Source organism: Macaca nemestrina, chromosome 3 (assembly GCF_043159975.1).
Source record: "Macaca nemestrina isolate mMacNem1 chromosome 3, mMacNem.hap1, whole genome shotgun sequence".
In the NCBI taxonomy this organism is placed as follows: domain Eukaryota; kingdom Metazoa; phylum Chordata; class Mammalia; order Primates; family Cercopithecidae; genus Macaca; species Macaca nemestrina.
Window position 1 is genome coordinate 86,255,633 of NC_092127.1, and position 16,220 is coordinate 86,271,852.

Sequence of the window (16,220 nt, forward strand, 5' to 3'; positions counted from 1 at the left end):
CCTGTTACTCTTTTCTGTTTGTTGCCCTTATTCTTTGTTCCTATCTTTGTCTTCCACTCTTCTTCTGCCTTTTGTGGTTTTAACTGAACATTTTATATAATTCTATTTCTTAGCACATCAGTTGCATTCCTTTAAATTTTTTTTTCACTGGTTGCCCTAGAGTTTGCAGTATACGTTTAGAGTGAATCCAAGTTCACTTAAACACATTTTTCCACTTTTATTTTAGACTCAGGAGGTATATGTGCAGGTTTGTTACAAGGGTATACTGTGTGATGTTGAGGTTTGGGCTTCTATTGATCCCATCACCCAGATAGCGAGCATAGTATCCAACAGGAAGTTTTTCAACCCTTGATACCCTCCCTTCTTCCCTCATTTTGGATTCTGCACTGTCTATTATTCCCATCTTAATGTCTGTGTGAACTCAAGACTTAGCTCCCACTTACAAATGAGAACATGTAACATTTGGTTTCCTGTTTCTGCATGAATTCACTTAGAATAACTGCCTCCAACTGTATCCAAGTACTGCAAAGGACATGATTTCATTTTTTTTTATGGCTGCATAGTATTCCATGGTATATATATCATGTTTTCTTTTTTTGAGACAGGGTCTTACTCTGTCACCCAGGCTGGAGTGTAGTGATGTGATCTTGGTTCACTGCAACTTCCGCCACCCAAGCTCAAGTGATCTGCCCACCTCAGCCTCTCAAGTAGCTGGGACTACAGGCACACACCACTATGCCCGGCTAATTAAAACAATTGTTTGTTTGTTTTTTGTAGAGATTGGATTTTACTATGTTCCCCAGGCTGGTCTCAAACTCCTGAGCTCAAGCGATCAACCCGCCTCAACCTCCCAAAGTGCTGGGGTCACAGGCGTGAGCCACAGCACCCAGCCTTATGTACCACATTTTCTTTATCCAATCCACTATTGGTGGGCACTGTTGATGTTGATGGGCATTGATTCCATGTCTTTGCTATTGTGAATAGTGCTGGAATGAACATACGAGTGCATGTGTCTTTTTGGTAGAAAACTTTATTTTCCTTTGGGTATATACTCAGTAATGGAATTATTGGGTCAAATGGTAGTTCTATTTTTAGTTCTTTGAGACATCACCAAACAGCTTTCCACAGAGGCTGCACTAATTTGCAATCCCTCCAACAGTGTATAAGCATTGACTTTTCTCTGCCTCCTCACCGACATCTGTTAGTTTTTGACTTTTTAATAATAGCCATTCTGATTGGTGTGAGATGATATCTCATTGTGGTTTTGATTTGCATCTTTCTGGTGATTACGTATGTTCAGCATTTTTTCATTTTTCTTGGCCACTTTTATGTCTTCTTTTGAGAAGTGCATGTCCACGTTCTTTGCTCACTTTTTAATGGGGTTTTTTGTTTTCTTGTTGATTTGCTTAAATTCCTTATAGACTCCGGATATTAGTCCTTTTCAGAGACATAGTTTGCAAATTTTTTTTTTCTAATTTTGTAGGCTATTTGTTTAGTCTGTTGAGAGTTTCTTTTGCTGAAGTTCTTCATTTTAATTAAGTCTAATTTGTCTATTTTTAAATTTTGTTACATTTGCTTTTGGGGTCTTCATCATAGATTATTTGCCAGGACCAATGTCTAGAAGAGTATTTTATAGGCCTTCTTCTAGAATTTTTTTTTTTTTTTTTAAGTAGACACGCGGTCTCACTATGTTGCCGAGGCTGGTCTCAAACTCCTGGGCTCAAGCAATCCATCTGTCCCGGCTTCCCAAAGTGCTGAGATTATATGCATGAGCCACCATGACTGGCCTCTTCTAGAATTTTTATAGTTTGAGGTCTTGCATGTAAGTCTTTAATCCATCTTGTGTTAATTTCTATATGTAACAGGAGGTATGGGTACAGTTTCATTCATCTGCATAGAGTTAGCCAATTTTCATAGCAACATTTATTGAATTGGGTGTCCTCTCCTTGTTATTTAGCTTTGCCAATTGTGTTGAAGATCAGTTGATTGTAGGTGTGTGGCATTCAGTGTTCTCTATTCTGTTCCATTGGTCTATGTGTCTATTTTTGTACCAGTACCCTGCTGTTTTGTTTATTGTAGCCTTTTAGAATGGCTTAAAGTCAGGTACTGTGATGCCTCTGGCTTTGTTCTTTTGGGTTAGGATTGCCTTGGCTATTCAGGTTCCTTTGGGGGTTTTATTTAATTTTATTTTTTGAGACAGAGTTTCACTCTTGTTGCCCAGGCTGGAGTGCAATGGCACAATCTCGGCTCACCACAATTTCCGCCTGCTGGGTTTAACCAATTCTCCTGCGACAGTCTCCTGAATAACTGGGATTACAGGCATGCGCCACCACACCTAGCTAATTTTGTATTTTTAGTAGAGATGGGGTTTCTCCATGTTGGTCAGGCTGGTCTCGAACTCCTGACCTCAGGTGATCTGCCTGCCTTAGCCTCCCAAAGTGCTGTGATTACAGGCGTGAGCCACCGTGCCTGGCCTCATTTGAGTTTTAGAATCATTTTTTCTTGTTCTGTGAAAAATGAAGTTGGTAATTTGATAGGAATAGCATTGAATTTGCAGATTGCTTTGGGCAGTGTGGTCAAGTCCACTTTTTAATTAATTGATTTTAATTTTTATTTTTTTTGAGACAGGGTCTCACTCTGTCATGGAGTGCAATGACACAATCATGGCTCACTACAGCCTCAATCTCCTGGGCTCAAGTGATCCTCCCTCCTCAGCCTCCCTAGTAGCTGGGACGACAAGCATGCACCACCATACCCAGCTAATTTTTTTATTTCTATTTTTTGTAGAGATGGGGGTCTCACTTTGTTGCCCAAGGTGGTCTTGAACTCCTAGGCTCAAGCAGTCATCCCACCTCAACTTCCCCAAGTGTTAGGATTACAGGCATGGGTCACTGCACCTGCCCCTAAATCTGCTTTTATTTATTTGTTTGTTTGTTTACTTACTTTTTTATACATGGGCCACTGCACCTGGCTCTAAACTCACATTTATTTATTTATTTATTTATTTATTTATTTATTTATTTATGGAGATGGAGTTTCACTCTTTTTGCCCAGGCTGGAGCGCAATGGCGCTATCTCAGCTCACGGCAACCTCTGCCTGCCGGGTTTAAGCAATTCTCCTGCCTCAGCCTCCTGTGTAGCTGGGATTACAGGCACATGCTGCCACGCCCTGCTAATTTTTTATTTTTAGTAGAGACTAAACACCATGTTGGCCGGGGTGGTCTTGAACTTCTGACCTCAGGTGATCCACCTGCCTCAGCCTCCCAAAGTTCTGGGATTACAGGCATGAGCCACTGCGCCCAGCCTAAATCTGCTTTTGAATAGCACTGTACTGCTTCATTACTTTATAATAACAAAATATTCCTAATTCTTGTCTCATACCCCTTGTGTTATTGCTATCATTCATTTCACATTGTTGCTATTATTATTTTAAGCACACTGTTATAGGTTGGGTCAATAAATGATAAGAAGAATGAGTTGCTTTTTCTTTTTTTCTTTTCTTTTTCTTTCTTTTCTTTCTTTCTTTCTTTCTTTTTTTTTTTTTTTTTTTTTTTTTTTTTGTAGAGACAGGGTCTTGCTTTGTTGCCTAGGTTGATCTCAAACTCCTGGATTCAAGTAATCCTCCTGCTTTGGCCTCCCAAAGTGTTGGGATTACAGGCATGAACCACCATGCCTTGGCAAGAATAAGAGTTTTTGTTTGACTGTCACTTATTCCTTCTCTAATGCTCTTCTTTTCTTTTTGTGGATCTAATTTTCTATTTTTCTATACTATTTTTCTTCTCTTGGAAGAACTTCTAACATTCCTTGCAAGGCAGGTCTATTGGCAATAAATTATTTTAATTTTTGTTTGTCTGAGAAAGTCTTTAATTCTCCTTCACTTTTGAGAAACAATTTTGCAGAGCACAGAATTGTAGGTTGGTGCACGTTTTCCTTGCAAGTCTTTAAATATTTTACTCTACTCTCCTCTTGTTTGCATGGCTTCTGAGGAGAAGTTGGCTATAATTTCTATCTTTGCTTCTCTATAGGTAAGTTGCTTTCTTCCCTCTGGCCTCTTTCAAGATTTTTTTTTAAATCTTTGATTTGAATATGATAGGCCCAGGTGTAGTTTTTTGGGCACCTATCCTGCTTGATGTACTTGGAGCTTCCTGGATCTATGACTTTGTGTCTGACATTAATTTGGGGTAAATTCTCAGTCATTATTACTTCAAATATGTCTTCTGTTCCTTTCTGTCTTCTCCTTCTAGGTCTCTATTCATATATATTATATTGTAAACCAAAAATAAAATTCTTAGCCCTGCAGTTGACTGATGGACCCTCCCCTCAGCCAAGGGCATTCCAAAGTTAACCTGAAAAGCTAGTTCAGGTCTTAATGGAAGTGGGGGTCAGACATGCCTCATTATACCCTTCTTCCTTTGGAATTCAGGCATACCTGCCAGCATTAACATTAAAACAGAGACCTTAAGACTCATAGAAGACTCTTTAGGTCTGATAAGAAACATTCCTTTCTATTGATTCTGTCTGCATAGTGAGAACCTTGGTCTCCACAACCCCTTATCTTAAGCCAGACATTCCCCTTTATTAATTATAGGTTTTTAGACAATAACTTAACTCCTTCAACCAATTTCCAATGAACAAAATTCCTGAATCCATCTATGACCTGGAAGACCCCACTTCAAATTTTCTTACCTTTCTGGACCAAACCAATGTACGTCTTACATGTATTGATTGATGTCTTATGTCTCCCCAAAATAAATAAAACCAAGCTGTGTAGCCTTGGGCAACCCTGGGCATGTGCTCTCTGGGCTGTGTCTCAGGCCACTGGTCATTTATATTTGGCTCAGAATAAATCTCTTCGAATATTTACAGAGTTTGACTCTTTTCATTGACAATATCTTTTGTAGTTGTCCCCCAGTTCTTGGATACTCTGTTCATTTTTTTTTTCCATACATTTTTCTCTGCTTTTTGGTTTTGAAAGTTTCTGTTGACATACCCTCAAGCTCAGAGATTCTTTCCTCAGCCGTGTTCCATCTACTAATAAGCCATTCTTCATTTCTGTTATGGTGCTTTTCATCACTAGCATTTTTTATTCTTTTTTAGAATTTCCATGTCTCCGCTTGCATTACTCATCTGTTTTTGTATGTTGTGTAAATTTTTCATTAAAGCCCTCAGCATATTAATCATAGTTATTTTAAATTCCTGGACTGATAATTCCAACATTCCCCCCATATCTGAGTTTGGTTTTGGCATTTGCTTTGTCTTTCCAAGTTGTATCTTTGGCTTTGTAAATTTTTGTTGAAAGCCATACATGAGATCCTGGGTGAAATTGCCGTAAATAGGCCTTCAGTGATGTGTTGGAAAGGCGTTGGGAGAGGGAAAATGGTCTATTGTCCTCTGATTAGGGGTCTCAGTCATCTAATGAGCCCAGTCCCCTGGACTGTGAACTTCACAGTGTTTCTCAGCTATGTTTCACCCCCTTAGATGGGGCAGAATGTCTATAGAGGGCTGGAGTTGGGTATTTTCCTTCCCCCAGGCTGGCGAGGCTCTGATAAAACCCCAGTTGGTTCAGCTCTGGTAAAATTGTTTCTTTTGAGAATGGGTCTTGTTAAGAAGCACAGAATCTCTAGCACATTCAGAATAGTTACTTTCCTCCTCCCTTGCAGGAAACATGAGAGGATTTTTCTTCAGTCTTCACTAAGAGCTTTGTAGAGCTCCTGGAGGAAAACTTACAAAAGTACGCCGCTCACCTAAGACTGGGTCCCCTTGGAGTTTTTAACTCTCAAATTCGTGCATATTGGTCCTCCAGTAATTTGTCAATTATAGTACAGGTCTTCCTACTCCGTACTGGTTCCCACTGAGATTTCAGCCTTGGGAAAATGGTTGGGGGGTAGTGTGTGGTCTAGTCAGGTAAGCTGTGATTGCCTGTATCTACCTGTCTACATCTCTAATTTTGGGGGCAGTCGTTTGCCCTGTGACCTCACTTCTTTGACTCAGCTAAGAAGAGTTGTCTATTTTCAATTTGTGCAGCTTTTTACTTGTTTTTAGGATAGAGTGATGACTTCCAAGGTCCTTATATGCCAGGCCAGAAACTGGAAATCTATTATTGTTTTGACCCATGCATTATTTAGTATATACATATATATATATAAACATTCCGAATAAGTGGGTTTGGTTTATCCTTTTTCATTTCTTATTTCTAATTTTATTACATTACGATAAGAGAATGCTGCTTTCCATGCTAGCAATTTATTGGAATTTGTTGATATTTTCTCTGTGGCTCCGTATGTTGTCAGTTTTTTTCAGTGTTGTGTATGACCTAAAACAGAATGTATCAGGTGCAGTGAAGTCTTTATGCCATTAGGTAAAAACGCTTTAATTGTATGGTTCATAACTCAAGCTCTGTAGTCCACAACCTGATCACTATTCCTCATCCTCACCCCTCGATGACCCAATAACATTGACAATGATATTAAAATACAAATTTTCTTTCTCCATTTCAGTCACTGAGAGCTAACTTTCCTTCTGTCACCAGAAACGTTACAATGTAACAAACAGGCAAACTTCTCATGAATTTTAAACACAGTTTAAACACAGTTCAATTTAAAATTTTAGTCTCATATCCAACTCAAACATTTATTTCCCCCATCCATCTAGTTCAGAATTAACCTGTGGCTGGTGGACAGCGGTGGAGAAGGCGGGAGGTTTCTTTTTACAACCCTCCCCTCTCTCCAATGCTTCTGGGCCTCCCTTCCTTCTCAGGTTGGTTGTAATGCTTAATGAGGGATGGTGTAGGTTCTTCTTTGGAGACTTCTCCAGGGAAATACTCTACTGCACAGTTTGCTGACGTAGGCCATGTGTCCTGTAGTTGACTTCTTGGACTCTCTTGGGAAGAGTCCCATTATACTGGCTCAAGCCTGGTTACTTCCTACGGTGTCCTCTTGGTTTATAGGAAAGTCACGCATATGCATCCTTGACACACCAAATTCTAGTGGTATACATAGTTCCCACTACCTTCTCTCTTTGTTCTAACATTTGGGGCTTCAAACTATGGAGAAGTATGTCAAACCTTTGGGCAGGATACTTATGTCCTATTATCCCCAGTCCTAGGGTTTAATCAGACACTAAGAGTCTAAAGGAAAATGTCCACTCCACATCTCATTATTCTTTTATTTTCTTTCCCTTATTATAACTTCTGTAATATATCATAGGATTGGAATATCCTTGGCCATGGTGTTCTAATGAGTTTACCGATTTTATATATTTAGATATGAAGGAAGTGTTGTCATGTAGCAAAGGACCTAACTACCTCCATTGGCCTGTTGTGACAGGATACCGACCCTATACATCATTTAACCACTGTAGGCATTATTTATCTTTTTAAACCAGGGAACTATCACTTGTTCTAAATAATTCAAACTTTGGGAAGCACCAAATGAAATGATCAAAATGAAATCTGTTTATACAGTGTAAGTTAAAGATATCCACAACTATTTTAAACATTGCATTTGGTATCATGACTCTCTAAATAAGGTTTATTCTTCCAGAAAATCATGGACAAAAATTATCCTATAAGAAAATGAAAACATCATGTCATCTGTGCCAATTCCAATTTTAGGAAGAGTACTTATTAGGGCTTTGATTATTCTTTGATGTTCTCTGTTGTCAAAATGAAGTAACCTAAATGATGTTATGCTTACATCCTGGAATGAAAGGAGGAATGAGAATCTTCTATTATTGTTTTTCTAAAAATTATATTTCTTATTTCTTAATACAACAGAATATATCCATATATATCATCAAGGATGAATTTTCCTCTGATTTGGCTTAATGAAATATCTGAGAGTTATGAAAAAATTCCTGTGCTGCTCTTGTTGCCATAAACCTTGTGTTATCAGTGTTGCACAGACCATGGCTAGCCATTTAATGCCATGAATTATGGCATATAATTTGAATGGAGAGCTTTGTTCCTATCAAAGGTAAAAATGCTTCTGGAGTGAGTGAGGAAGACTTTGAAGCAGTGAGTGAGTTTCCCCTGTAATATCATTGGGCTCTGACAGCAGGACCTTGAAGAGGAGGGTTCTAATCCTGTCTGCCACTATGTGACAGGCAAGTCACCTGATCTCCTTTTTTTCTTTTTTCTTTTTTTTTCAATCTCTATAGCCCAGGCTGGAGTGCAGTGGCACCATCTCGGCTTACTGCAACCTCTGCCTCCTGGGTTTAAGAGATTCTCCTGCCTCAGTTTCCCGAGCAGCTGCAACTACAGGCACGTGCCACCACACGCCCAGCTAATTTTTGTGTTTTTAATAGAGACAGGGTTTCACCATTTTGGCCAGGCTGGTCTCGAACTCCTGACCTCAAGTGATCCACCCGCCTCGGCCTCCCAGAAGTGCTGGGATTACAGACGTGAGCCACGGCGACTGGCCCCGATCTCTTTGAACTCGGTTCCCTCATCTGTAAGCCAGCGGCTTGGGCTGAATAATCCATATGTCCTTTAAGCCAAGATATTCAGGGCTTGTAAATAATGCTGACTTTGCAAAGTAAGATATTGTCCGGTGCCTGCAGAATCAGGCAATTCCAAGGCCATTATAAGGCAAAACAAAGCTCAGATTTGATGAGAGAAAATTTCTTTTCAAGGACTTCTTCCAAAGCAGAAATACAAGGCAGATAACGTCAACACAGGAGAAAGGCAGTCTATGCAATGTAAAATTCCCTCTTAACTTCTGGGATCACTGTTACGTCCTATTGAACGAATGGGACTCAGGTAGGCCATTTGACTACAACACCCGAAATAAGTCCTTGGTATTTCTTGGGTACTCTGGCATTGTTAGGGACGATCACATATGTTAACTCATTTTATACTTAAAGCAACTTGAAAACTTCAAGAAACGGAGATGGAGATTTTGCGGCTTGCCCAAGTCCCACAGCTAGTGAGTGCAGAGGATTTTAAACTCAGTTGCGCGCCTAGGACAGGTTCCAGAACCTCAGAAACCTCCGTAGGGCTTTATGAAACATAAGGACGTAGGCCGCTAGTAACAATAGCTAACGTGAGTGCCTTCTGTGGGCCAGGCTCCATGCTGCATGCTGCATGCTACAAGCTGTAGTCTCATTTTCTTGGTTAGCCCTCGGAACAACCTTGTGACTGCTAGGTACTGCTAGGTAGTGTGAGGTACTGCTAGTACTTTTTTACTCTTTGAAGGGAGGGGTAGGCTCTGAGACCCGCGAGCTGAGCTGCAGGGGGGTGAGGGTTACGCTACCAGGTAGATGAGGGTCTGTGTAAATTTGGGGGAAGGGAAGTGTGGGTTGTCTCCCAGTTTCGGTTCTTTGAAGGAGAGAGGAGCCTCTCCAGCTGTGGTCTCCACGTACAGTCGGTCTCTGATCTCCCGAGGCTTTGTGCCACTTCGCGTCCAGGGATCTTTATGTCCCAATTACTGTGCAAGGTTCTTGCCTCCAGTTGTAGGTACTGAGGCGGCGGGAAGGAGCACTGAAGGAGGGCTCAGACCGCAATGCCCCCCAGCCTGTAGCTATTCTCGGGGGCTGCAGCTACCGCAACCGCGACGCCGGACTTCCACCGGGTGCAGGCGCAGGCTCCTAGTTCTCCTGCAGCCCGCGGCGGCGCCAGGAGAGCGCTCAGCTGACCTGGGGGCGGGGCCGGGGCGGGGCCGGGGCGGGGACCTAAAGCCTCTGCTCCTTCCGAGTGGGTGAGTGGGTTCCCCGCCGGTCTCTTGCAGCGCTGCCTTTCTATCCTTCCACATCTCTGTGGCGCGGGCTCCCAAGATGCGCCTCCACCTGCTCCTGCTGCTCGCGCTGTGCGGTACAGGGACCACCGCTGCGGCGCTTAGCTACAGCTTGCGGGGAAACTGGAGCATCTGCAATGGGAACGGCTCGCTGGAGCTGCCCGGCGCGGTCCCCGGCTGCGTGCACAGCGCCTTGTTCCAGCAGGGCCTGATCCAGGTACGGCATGCGGCCGACCCGTAGCGAGCCTGCGCCCGCCTTCCTCTGGTGCTGAGAGGGGCCCAGGAACCGCCTGGCAGCCCCCAGCTGTGGGCCATTCTTGTCGGTTTGGCAGTAACTTCCCCTTTGCATCTTGTGATCTGCTGGGGGAAATGCCCAGGCTATGGGGTACGGGCTTGACGGATGAGCGACGGACCCATGTTGGGACATCAGTAACTCTGGAAAGCGGAAGTTTAGATAGAGGAACGGTATTGCTACTGGCAGTTTATTTACCGCAGTCGTTCTCGACTGAAGCGTGTATACAAAGGGCATGTTGTCACTGACAAGCATAAGGTCGGGAATTACTGTCTTTACTATCTGCACGCTACAGGGGACAACAGCGTTTTGCTAAGTAAGGGTTAACTATTGAGTAATGTCTCGGTTTTTTATTTTCGCTTTTAAGCGTCAGGGAGTCAGATTTGGGATTGATGCAGCACAGACGCTGTGGAGAATGACCTACAAGAGTAAAGTTGGGTTTGTCAGTGCTAGTGTGGCTAATAATGGGTAAATAATTTCTAAGGCTAACTTGGTGATGAACAAAGGTACTGTTTCCTCTCAGGGCGTGTGTGTGTGTGTGTGTGTGTGTGTGTGTGTGTGTGTGTGTGTGTGTATCTCAATGGAGTCTCCAATTTACAGACTACTTGTGGGGGACGTTTTCCTGTTTGGCTGCCTGTGTGCGTAGGTTTGCAAACTGACTTCCATCCTCCAACTGCTTTTGCTGTTCCCTCTTGCACAGCGTTGCCACGTGTTGCCTTTACATGGGGCAAGATGTGCTTGTAATTGATCTACTTGTGGGATGCATACATTGTCCAATCCTCATAACAACTCTATATAGTAAGTGTTCATATCTGAATTTTATGGATAATATGGAATTATGGAACACAGAGAAATTAGGAAGGTGACCAATATCATACAGCAACTAAATGGAAAGAAATGGAATTCTAACCCAGGTCAACTCCATAGCCTGGTCTCTATACTATGTGGTATGCTTACTTTGGTTTTTTGAAAAATCATGTGTTTTTGAAGCACTGTGGTTGACTTTCAGGAGCACCATTCTAAGTTTATTTCCATGACAAGGTGGTCACCTGCGGTTATGCAAAATTTCTGACCTGGTACTTAGTCGTTTTTTTTGTTTGTTTGTTTTTTCCTGAGATGTGTATCAGAAAGGAGGTGAATGTTGTAAATGACATTGACCATTGTCCAATGTATTTTTATAGTAAATCATTCCCAAACTTTAGTACTTTATTTTTAGTTGACAAACTACTTGTGATATAGAACACAGTTGACCACAGTATACTCTGAGTCTTCACTTATATCTGCTTTGAGAATGCCTCTGTTCATTTTGTAGGGTTCGTCTTTGCCTCATTTTACTGAAATAATTAAGCCAATGGGTGCTGGTATGTTGACTCAAGCCGGTTATTCCAGAGCATTGGGAGGCCAAGGTGGGAGGATCTGTTGAGTCCAGGAGTTCAAGACCAGCGTGGCCAACATAGAAAGAGTCTATGAAGCTGAGGTGGGAAAATTTCTTGAGGCCAAGAGTTCAAGAGCAGCATGGCCAACATAGAGAGATTCTATCTCTACCAAAATAAATAAATAAATAAATAAATAAATAAATAAAATTAAGCTAATGGGAAATATAGAGTAAGTCAGTAAGTCAGTAAGTCAGATTATTGTGCTGTATTACAGAGCTAAGAAACAATGTTTGGTTACTACAGATACTTCATGAAAATGAATTTGCTCATAGTATGAAATAACTTCCTCATAGGAACAATTTGAAGAGATTTCTTAAATCTCTTCATAAATTCTTAGAAAAACCTTGAGGTTTCAGTCAGGTGGATATGGGTCTCAAATGGCAGTGGGATGAGAAATGAGAAGGCTTTTGGGGCTTAAGAAACACAAGGCCTATTGAAAATAATCATCAGGCTGGGCACAGTGGCTCATGCCTGTAATCCCAGCACTTTGCGAGGCAGAGGTAGGTGGAGTTTAAGACCAGTCTGGGCAATCTGGTGAGACCCTGTCTCTATAAAAAATTAAAAAATTAACTGGGCGTGGTGGCATGCACCTGTGGTCCTAGCTACTAGGGAGGCTGAGGTGGGAGGATTGCTTGAGCCCAGGAGGTTGAGGCTGCAGTGAACCGTGATCTGTACTCCAACCTGGGCAACAGAGTGACACCCTGTCTCAAAAAAAAAAAGAAAAAAGGAATAATCGTCAACATCAGATCAGTATTGTTATTTGGTAATGTGAGACTGTTATCCCACCTGCTTTATTGTAACATCCCTTTATGGTGTTGACGTCAGGAAATAGTCTACGGTTTATAGTAGACAGTGGGTCAAATATTGTGTTTGTATAAGAACTTGAAACATATATTGGTGATATTATTCATTTATTTATTTATTCACCTAGTTAATTATCTCATATTTATTTCATACCTCTGATGTGGCAGGCACTATTCTAAGTACCTGAAATCGAGTGGTAAAGAAAGCAAAGTCCTTTCCCAAATGGACAGTCTAGTGGAGGAGATAGACATATACCAAATTCATAAATAATGTTATGGCAGGTGACGCATTGAAGAAAAATTGAGCAGGTTAAAGGAAGAGACAGTGAAGGCTGGTTGGAAAGCATTGCTATTTTTTAAAAAGTGATTCAAGATAGGTATTTTGATGAGGTGACTTTTAAACAAAAAGACCTATTTGAAAAGGTCACTTTTAAGGAGAAGTGCATTTCCAGCAAAGAGGAAAAACATGGGAGTGGGGAAGAGAGAGGCCCTGAGGCAGGAATCAGCTTGACAAGTTTCAGGAATAGTCAGCAGGCCAGTGTGGCTGGAGACCTGTGAACCAAAGGGAAGGAGAGGAGTTCAAAGTCTAGGGCAGATCATGAAGGGCTGTGAGCCATAGGAAGCACTTTGGCTTTTATTCTCCATGTGATGGGAAGTTACTGTGGGCTTTGAGCTTAGAGTAGCATGATTAGATTTGCCTTTTTCAAGGTCACTCTGTTGTGTGAAGGCTAAAGTGGAGGAGAGTGGAAGCCTGAAGACCAACCAGGGGACTATTGCAGGTGTGTGGGCAAGAGATGACTTCTGGCTTGGACCAGCATGGTGGCAGTGAAATGGTGAGAATGGTTGTGAGAACACGTTTTAAATGTCGAAACAACAGGATTCCTTCAGTTGAATTTGTAAATGGATTGGGAGAGAGAAGGGGGAGGTGCAGGAATATACCAGGATTTTTTGTCTGAGCTGGTTAAACGAAATTTGTATTTAGTGAGAGATTCTGTGGCTAGTCTTGGCTATTTCATAGGTCACTCTCTTGGTTTTCTGTGCAGAATCTAAACCTTTGGTTTCTTAGACAAACTTTTGGGTTCTCTGTGAAAAGTTACTGCTTCAGCCTGCTATTATTATTATTATTATTTTTTGAGATGGAGTTTCGCTCTTTTTGCCCAGGCTGGAATACAATGACACGATCTCAGCTCACCGCAACCTCTGCCTCCTGGGTTCAAGCGATTCTCCTGCCTCAGTCTCCCAAGTAGCTGGGATTACAGGCATACGCCACCACGCCTGGCTAATTTTGTACTTCTAGTAGAGACGAGGCTTCTCCATGTTGGTCAGGCTGGTCTTGAACTCCCGACCTCAAATGATCCACCTGCTTCTTCCTCCCAAAGTGCTGCGATTACAGGCATGAGCCACCGTGCCCAGCCCTCAGCCTGCTATTATGCCACACAGTATAATAGGCGTTAGGAATAAAAAAGAAATTGAGAGTGAGACTACAGTTCTTATTTTGTGGGAGGCCACATTTAGTGAGGCAGAAAACTAATTAATTTCCATATGATACGTTAAGTGCATAGATAAAGGGACCCTTGTTAGGAATGTTCTGAGCTTTTCTGTGGAACTTCTCACTGGTGTAAGTTTTGAAGCAGCTTCTTCTTCTTCTTGTTCTTTTTTTTTTTTTTAGATAGTCTCTGTATGCCAACAGTAAAATACATAGATAAGTAAGAAGAAGGTTGGAAACATCACTTCCAGAGATAACCACTATTTTTTTTTTTGACAGCTGTTCATGTGGCTAATGCCCCCAACAGTTTTATTTATTTATTTATTTTTATTTTTTATTTTTTCCCTTTTTTAAAAATTATACTTTAAGTTCTAGGGTACATGTGCACAACGTGCAGGTTTGTTACATATGTATACATGTGCCACGTTGGTGTGCTGCACCCGTTAACTCATCATTTACATTAGGTGTATCTCCTAATGCTATCCCTCCCCGCTTCCCCCCACCTCATGACAGGCCCCGGTATGTGATATTTCCCACCCTGTGTCCAAGTGTTCTCATTGTTCAATTCCCACCTATGAGTGAGAACATGGCAGTGTTTGGTTTTCTGTCCTTGCGATAGTTTGCTGAGAATTATGGTTTCCAGCTGCATCCATGTCCCGACAAAGGACATGAACTCATCCTTTTTTATGGCTGCATAGTATTCCATGGTGTACATATGCCACATTTTCTTAATCCAGTCTGTCATTGATGGACATTTGGGTTAGTTCCAAGTCTTTGCTATTGTGAATAGTGCCACAATCAACCTACGTGTGCATGTGTCTTTACAGCAGCATGATTAATAATCCTTTGGGTATATACCCAGTATGGAATGGCTGGGTCAAATGGTATTTCTAGTTCTAGATCCTTGAGGAATTGCCACACTCTCTTCCACAATGGTTGAACTAGTTTACAAACCCACCAGCAGTGTAAAAGTGTTCCTGTTTCTCCACATCCTCTCCAGCACCTGTTGTTTCCTGACTTTTTAATGATTGCCATTCTAACTGGTGTGAGATGGTATCTCATTGTGGTTTTGATTTGCATTCCTCTGATGACCAGTGATGATCATGACCATCTTTTCATGTGTCTGTTGTCTGCATAAATGTCTTCTTTTGAGAAGTGTCTGTTCATATCCTTTGCCCACTTTTTGATGGGGTTGTTTGTTTTTTCTTGTAAATTTGCTTGAGTTCTTTGTAGGTTCTGGATATTAGCCCTCTGTCAGATGAGTAGATTGCAAAAATTTTCTCCCATTCTGTAGGTTGCCTGTTCACTCTGATGGTAGTTTCTTTTGTTGTGCAGAAGCTCTTTAATTTAATTAGATCCCATTTGTCAATTCTGGCTTTTGTTGCCATTGCTTTTGGTGTTTTAGTCATGAAGTCCTTGCCCATGCCTATGTCCTGAATGGTATTACCTAGGTTTTCTTCTAGGGTTTTTATGGTTTTAGATCTAACATTTAAGTCTTTAATCCATCTTGAATTAATTTTTGCATAAGGTGTAAGGAAGGGATCCAGTTTCCGCTTTCTACATATGGCTAGCCAATTTTCCCAGCACCATTTATTAAACAGGGAATCCTTTCCCCATTTCTTGTTTTTGTCAGGTTTGTCAAAGATCAGATGGTTGTAGATGTGTGGTATTATTTCTGAGGGCTCTGTTCTGTTCCACTGGTCTATGTTTTGGTACCAGTACCATGCTGTTTTGGTTACTGTAACCTTGTAGTATAGTTTGAAGTCAGGTAGCATGATGCCTCTAGCTTTGTTCTTTTTGCTTAGGATTGTCTTGGCAATGTGGGCTCTTTTTTGTTTCCATATGAACTTTAAAGCAGTTTTTCCAATTCTGTGAAGAAAGTCATTGGTAGCTTGATGGGGATGGCATTGAATCTATAAATTACCTTGGGCAATATGGCCATTTTCACAATATTGATTCTTCCTATCCACAAGCGTGGAATGTTCTTCCATTTGTTTGTATCCTCTTTTATTTTATTGAGCAGGATAACCACTATTAAAATAAAAAAAAAAATTCAGTGTATCCATTCTAATTTTTTAAATGCATACACATTTATAAGTATTTAAATATACAACTTAACAACTCTTTCACATTTAATATTTTGTGATGCTCTTACCTGCAGTAAACAGGTTTCTATAAACCATGTTTAGTGGCTCTTTTAAAATTCTGTTATATACACTTACCATCACTTATAATCTATTACTTATTGTTGGATAGTTAAATCTGACTCCATTTTTTTTCTATTTTTTTGATGAGGGTCCTTTTAACTAAATTTTACTGTATGTCTTTATTTTCTTATACAAATATTTAAAAGTTAAATAGCTGATTCATAGGATATGTACTTTTTTTTGTCATTTAGTATGTGCTTCTAAGTTGCTTTTCATAAACATTGTACCAGCTGTACACTACCACCGTTATTTTATCAGAGTGCTT

General features: G+C 41.1%; 1 protein-coding gene and 1 pseudogene across 1 annotated transcript in view; both read left to right on the plus strand.

The window, feature by feature from the left end:
• Positions 1 to 9,709: 9,709 nt before the first annotated feature.
• LOC105486341 (mannosidase beta) overlaps positions 9,710 to 16,220 on the plus strand; it is a 135,490-nt gene continuing 128,979 nt past the window's right edge. Inside the window, exon 1 of the mRNA XM_011749197.2 lies at positions 9,710 to 9,948. Within this exon, the coding sequence (XP_011747499.1) occupies positions 9,772 to 9,948 (177 nt within the window). The 5' untranslated portion in view covers positions 9,710 to 9,771. The remainder of the gene's footprint in view (positions 9,949 to 16,220) is intronic.
• Positions 9,844 to 16,220, plus strand: part of LOC112427469 (keratin, type II cytoskeletal 8 pseudogene) — a 33,080-nt pseudogene continuing 26,703 nt past the window's right edge.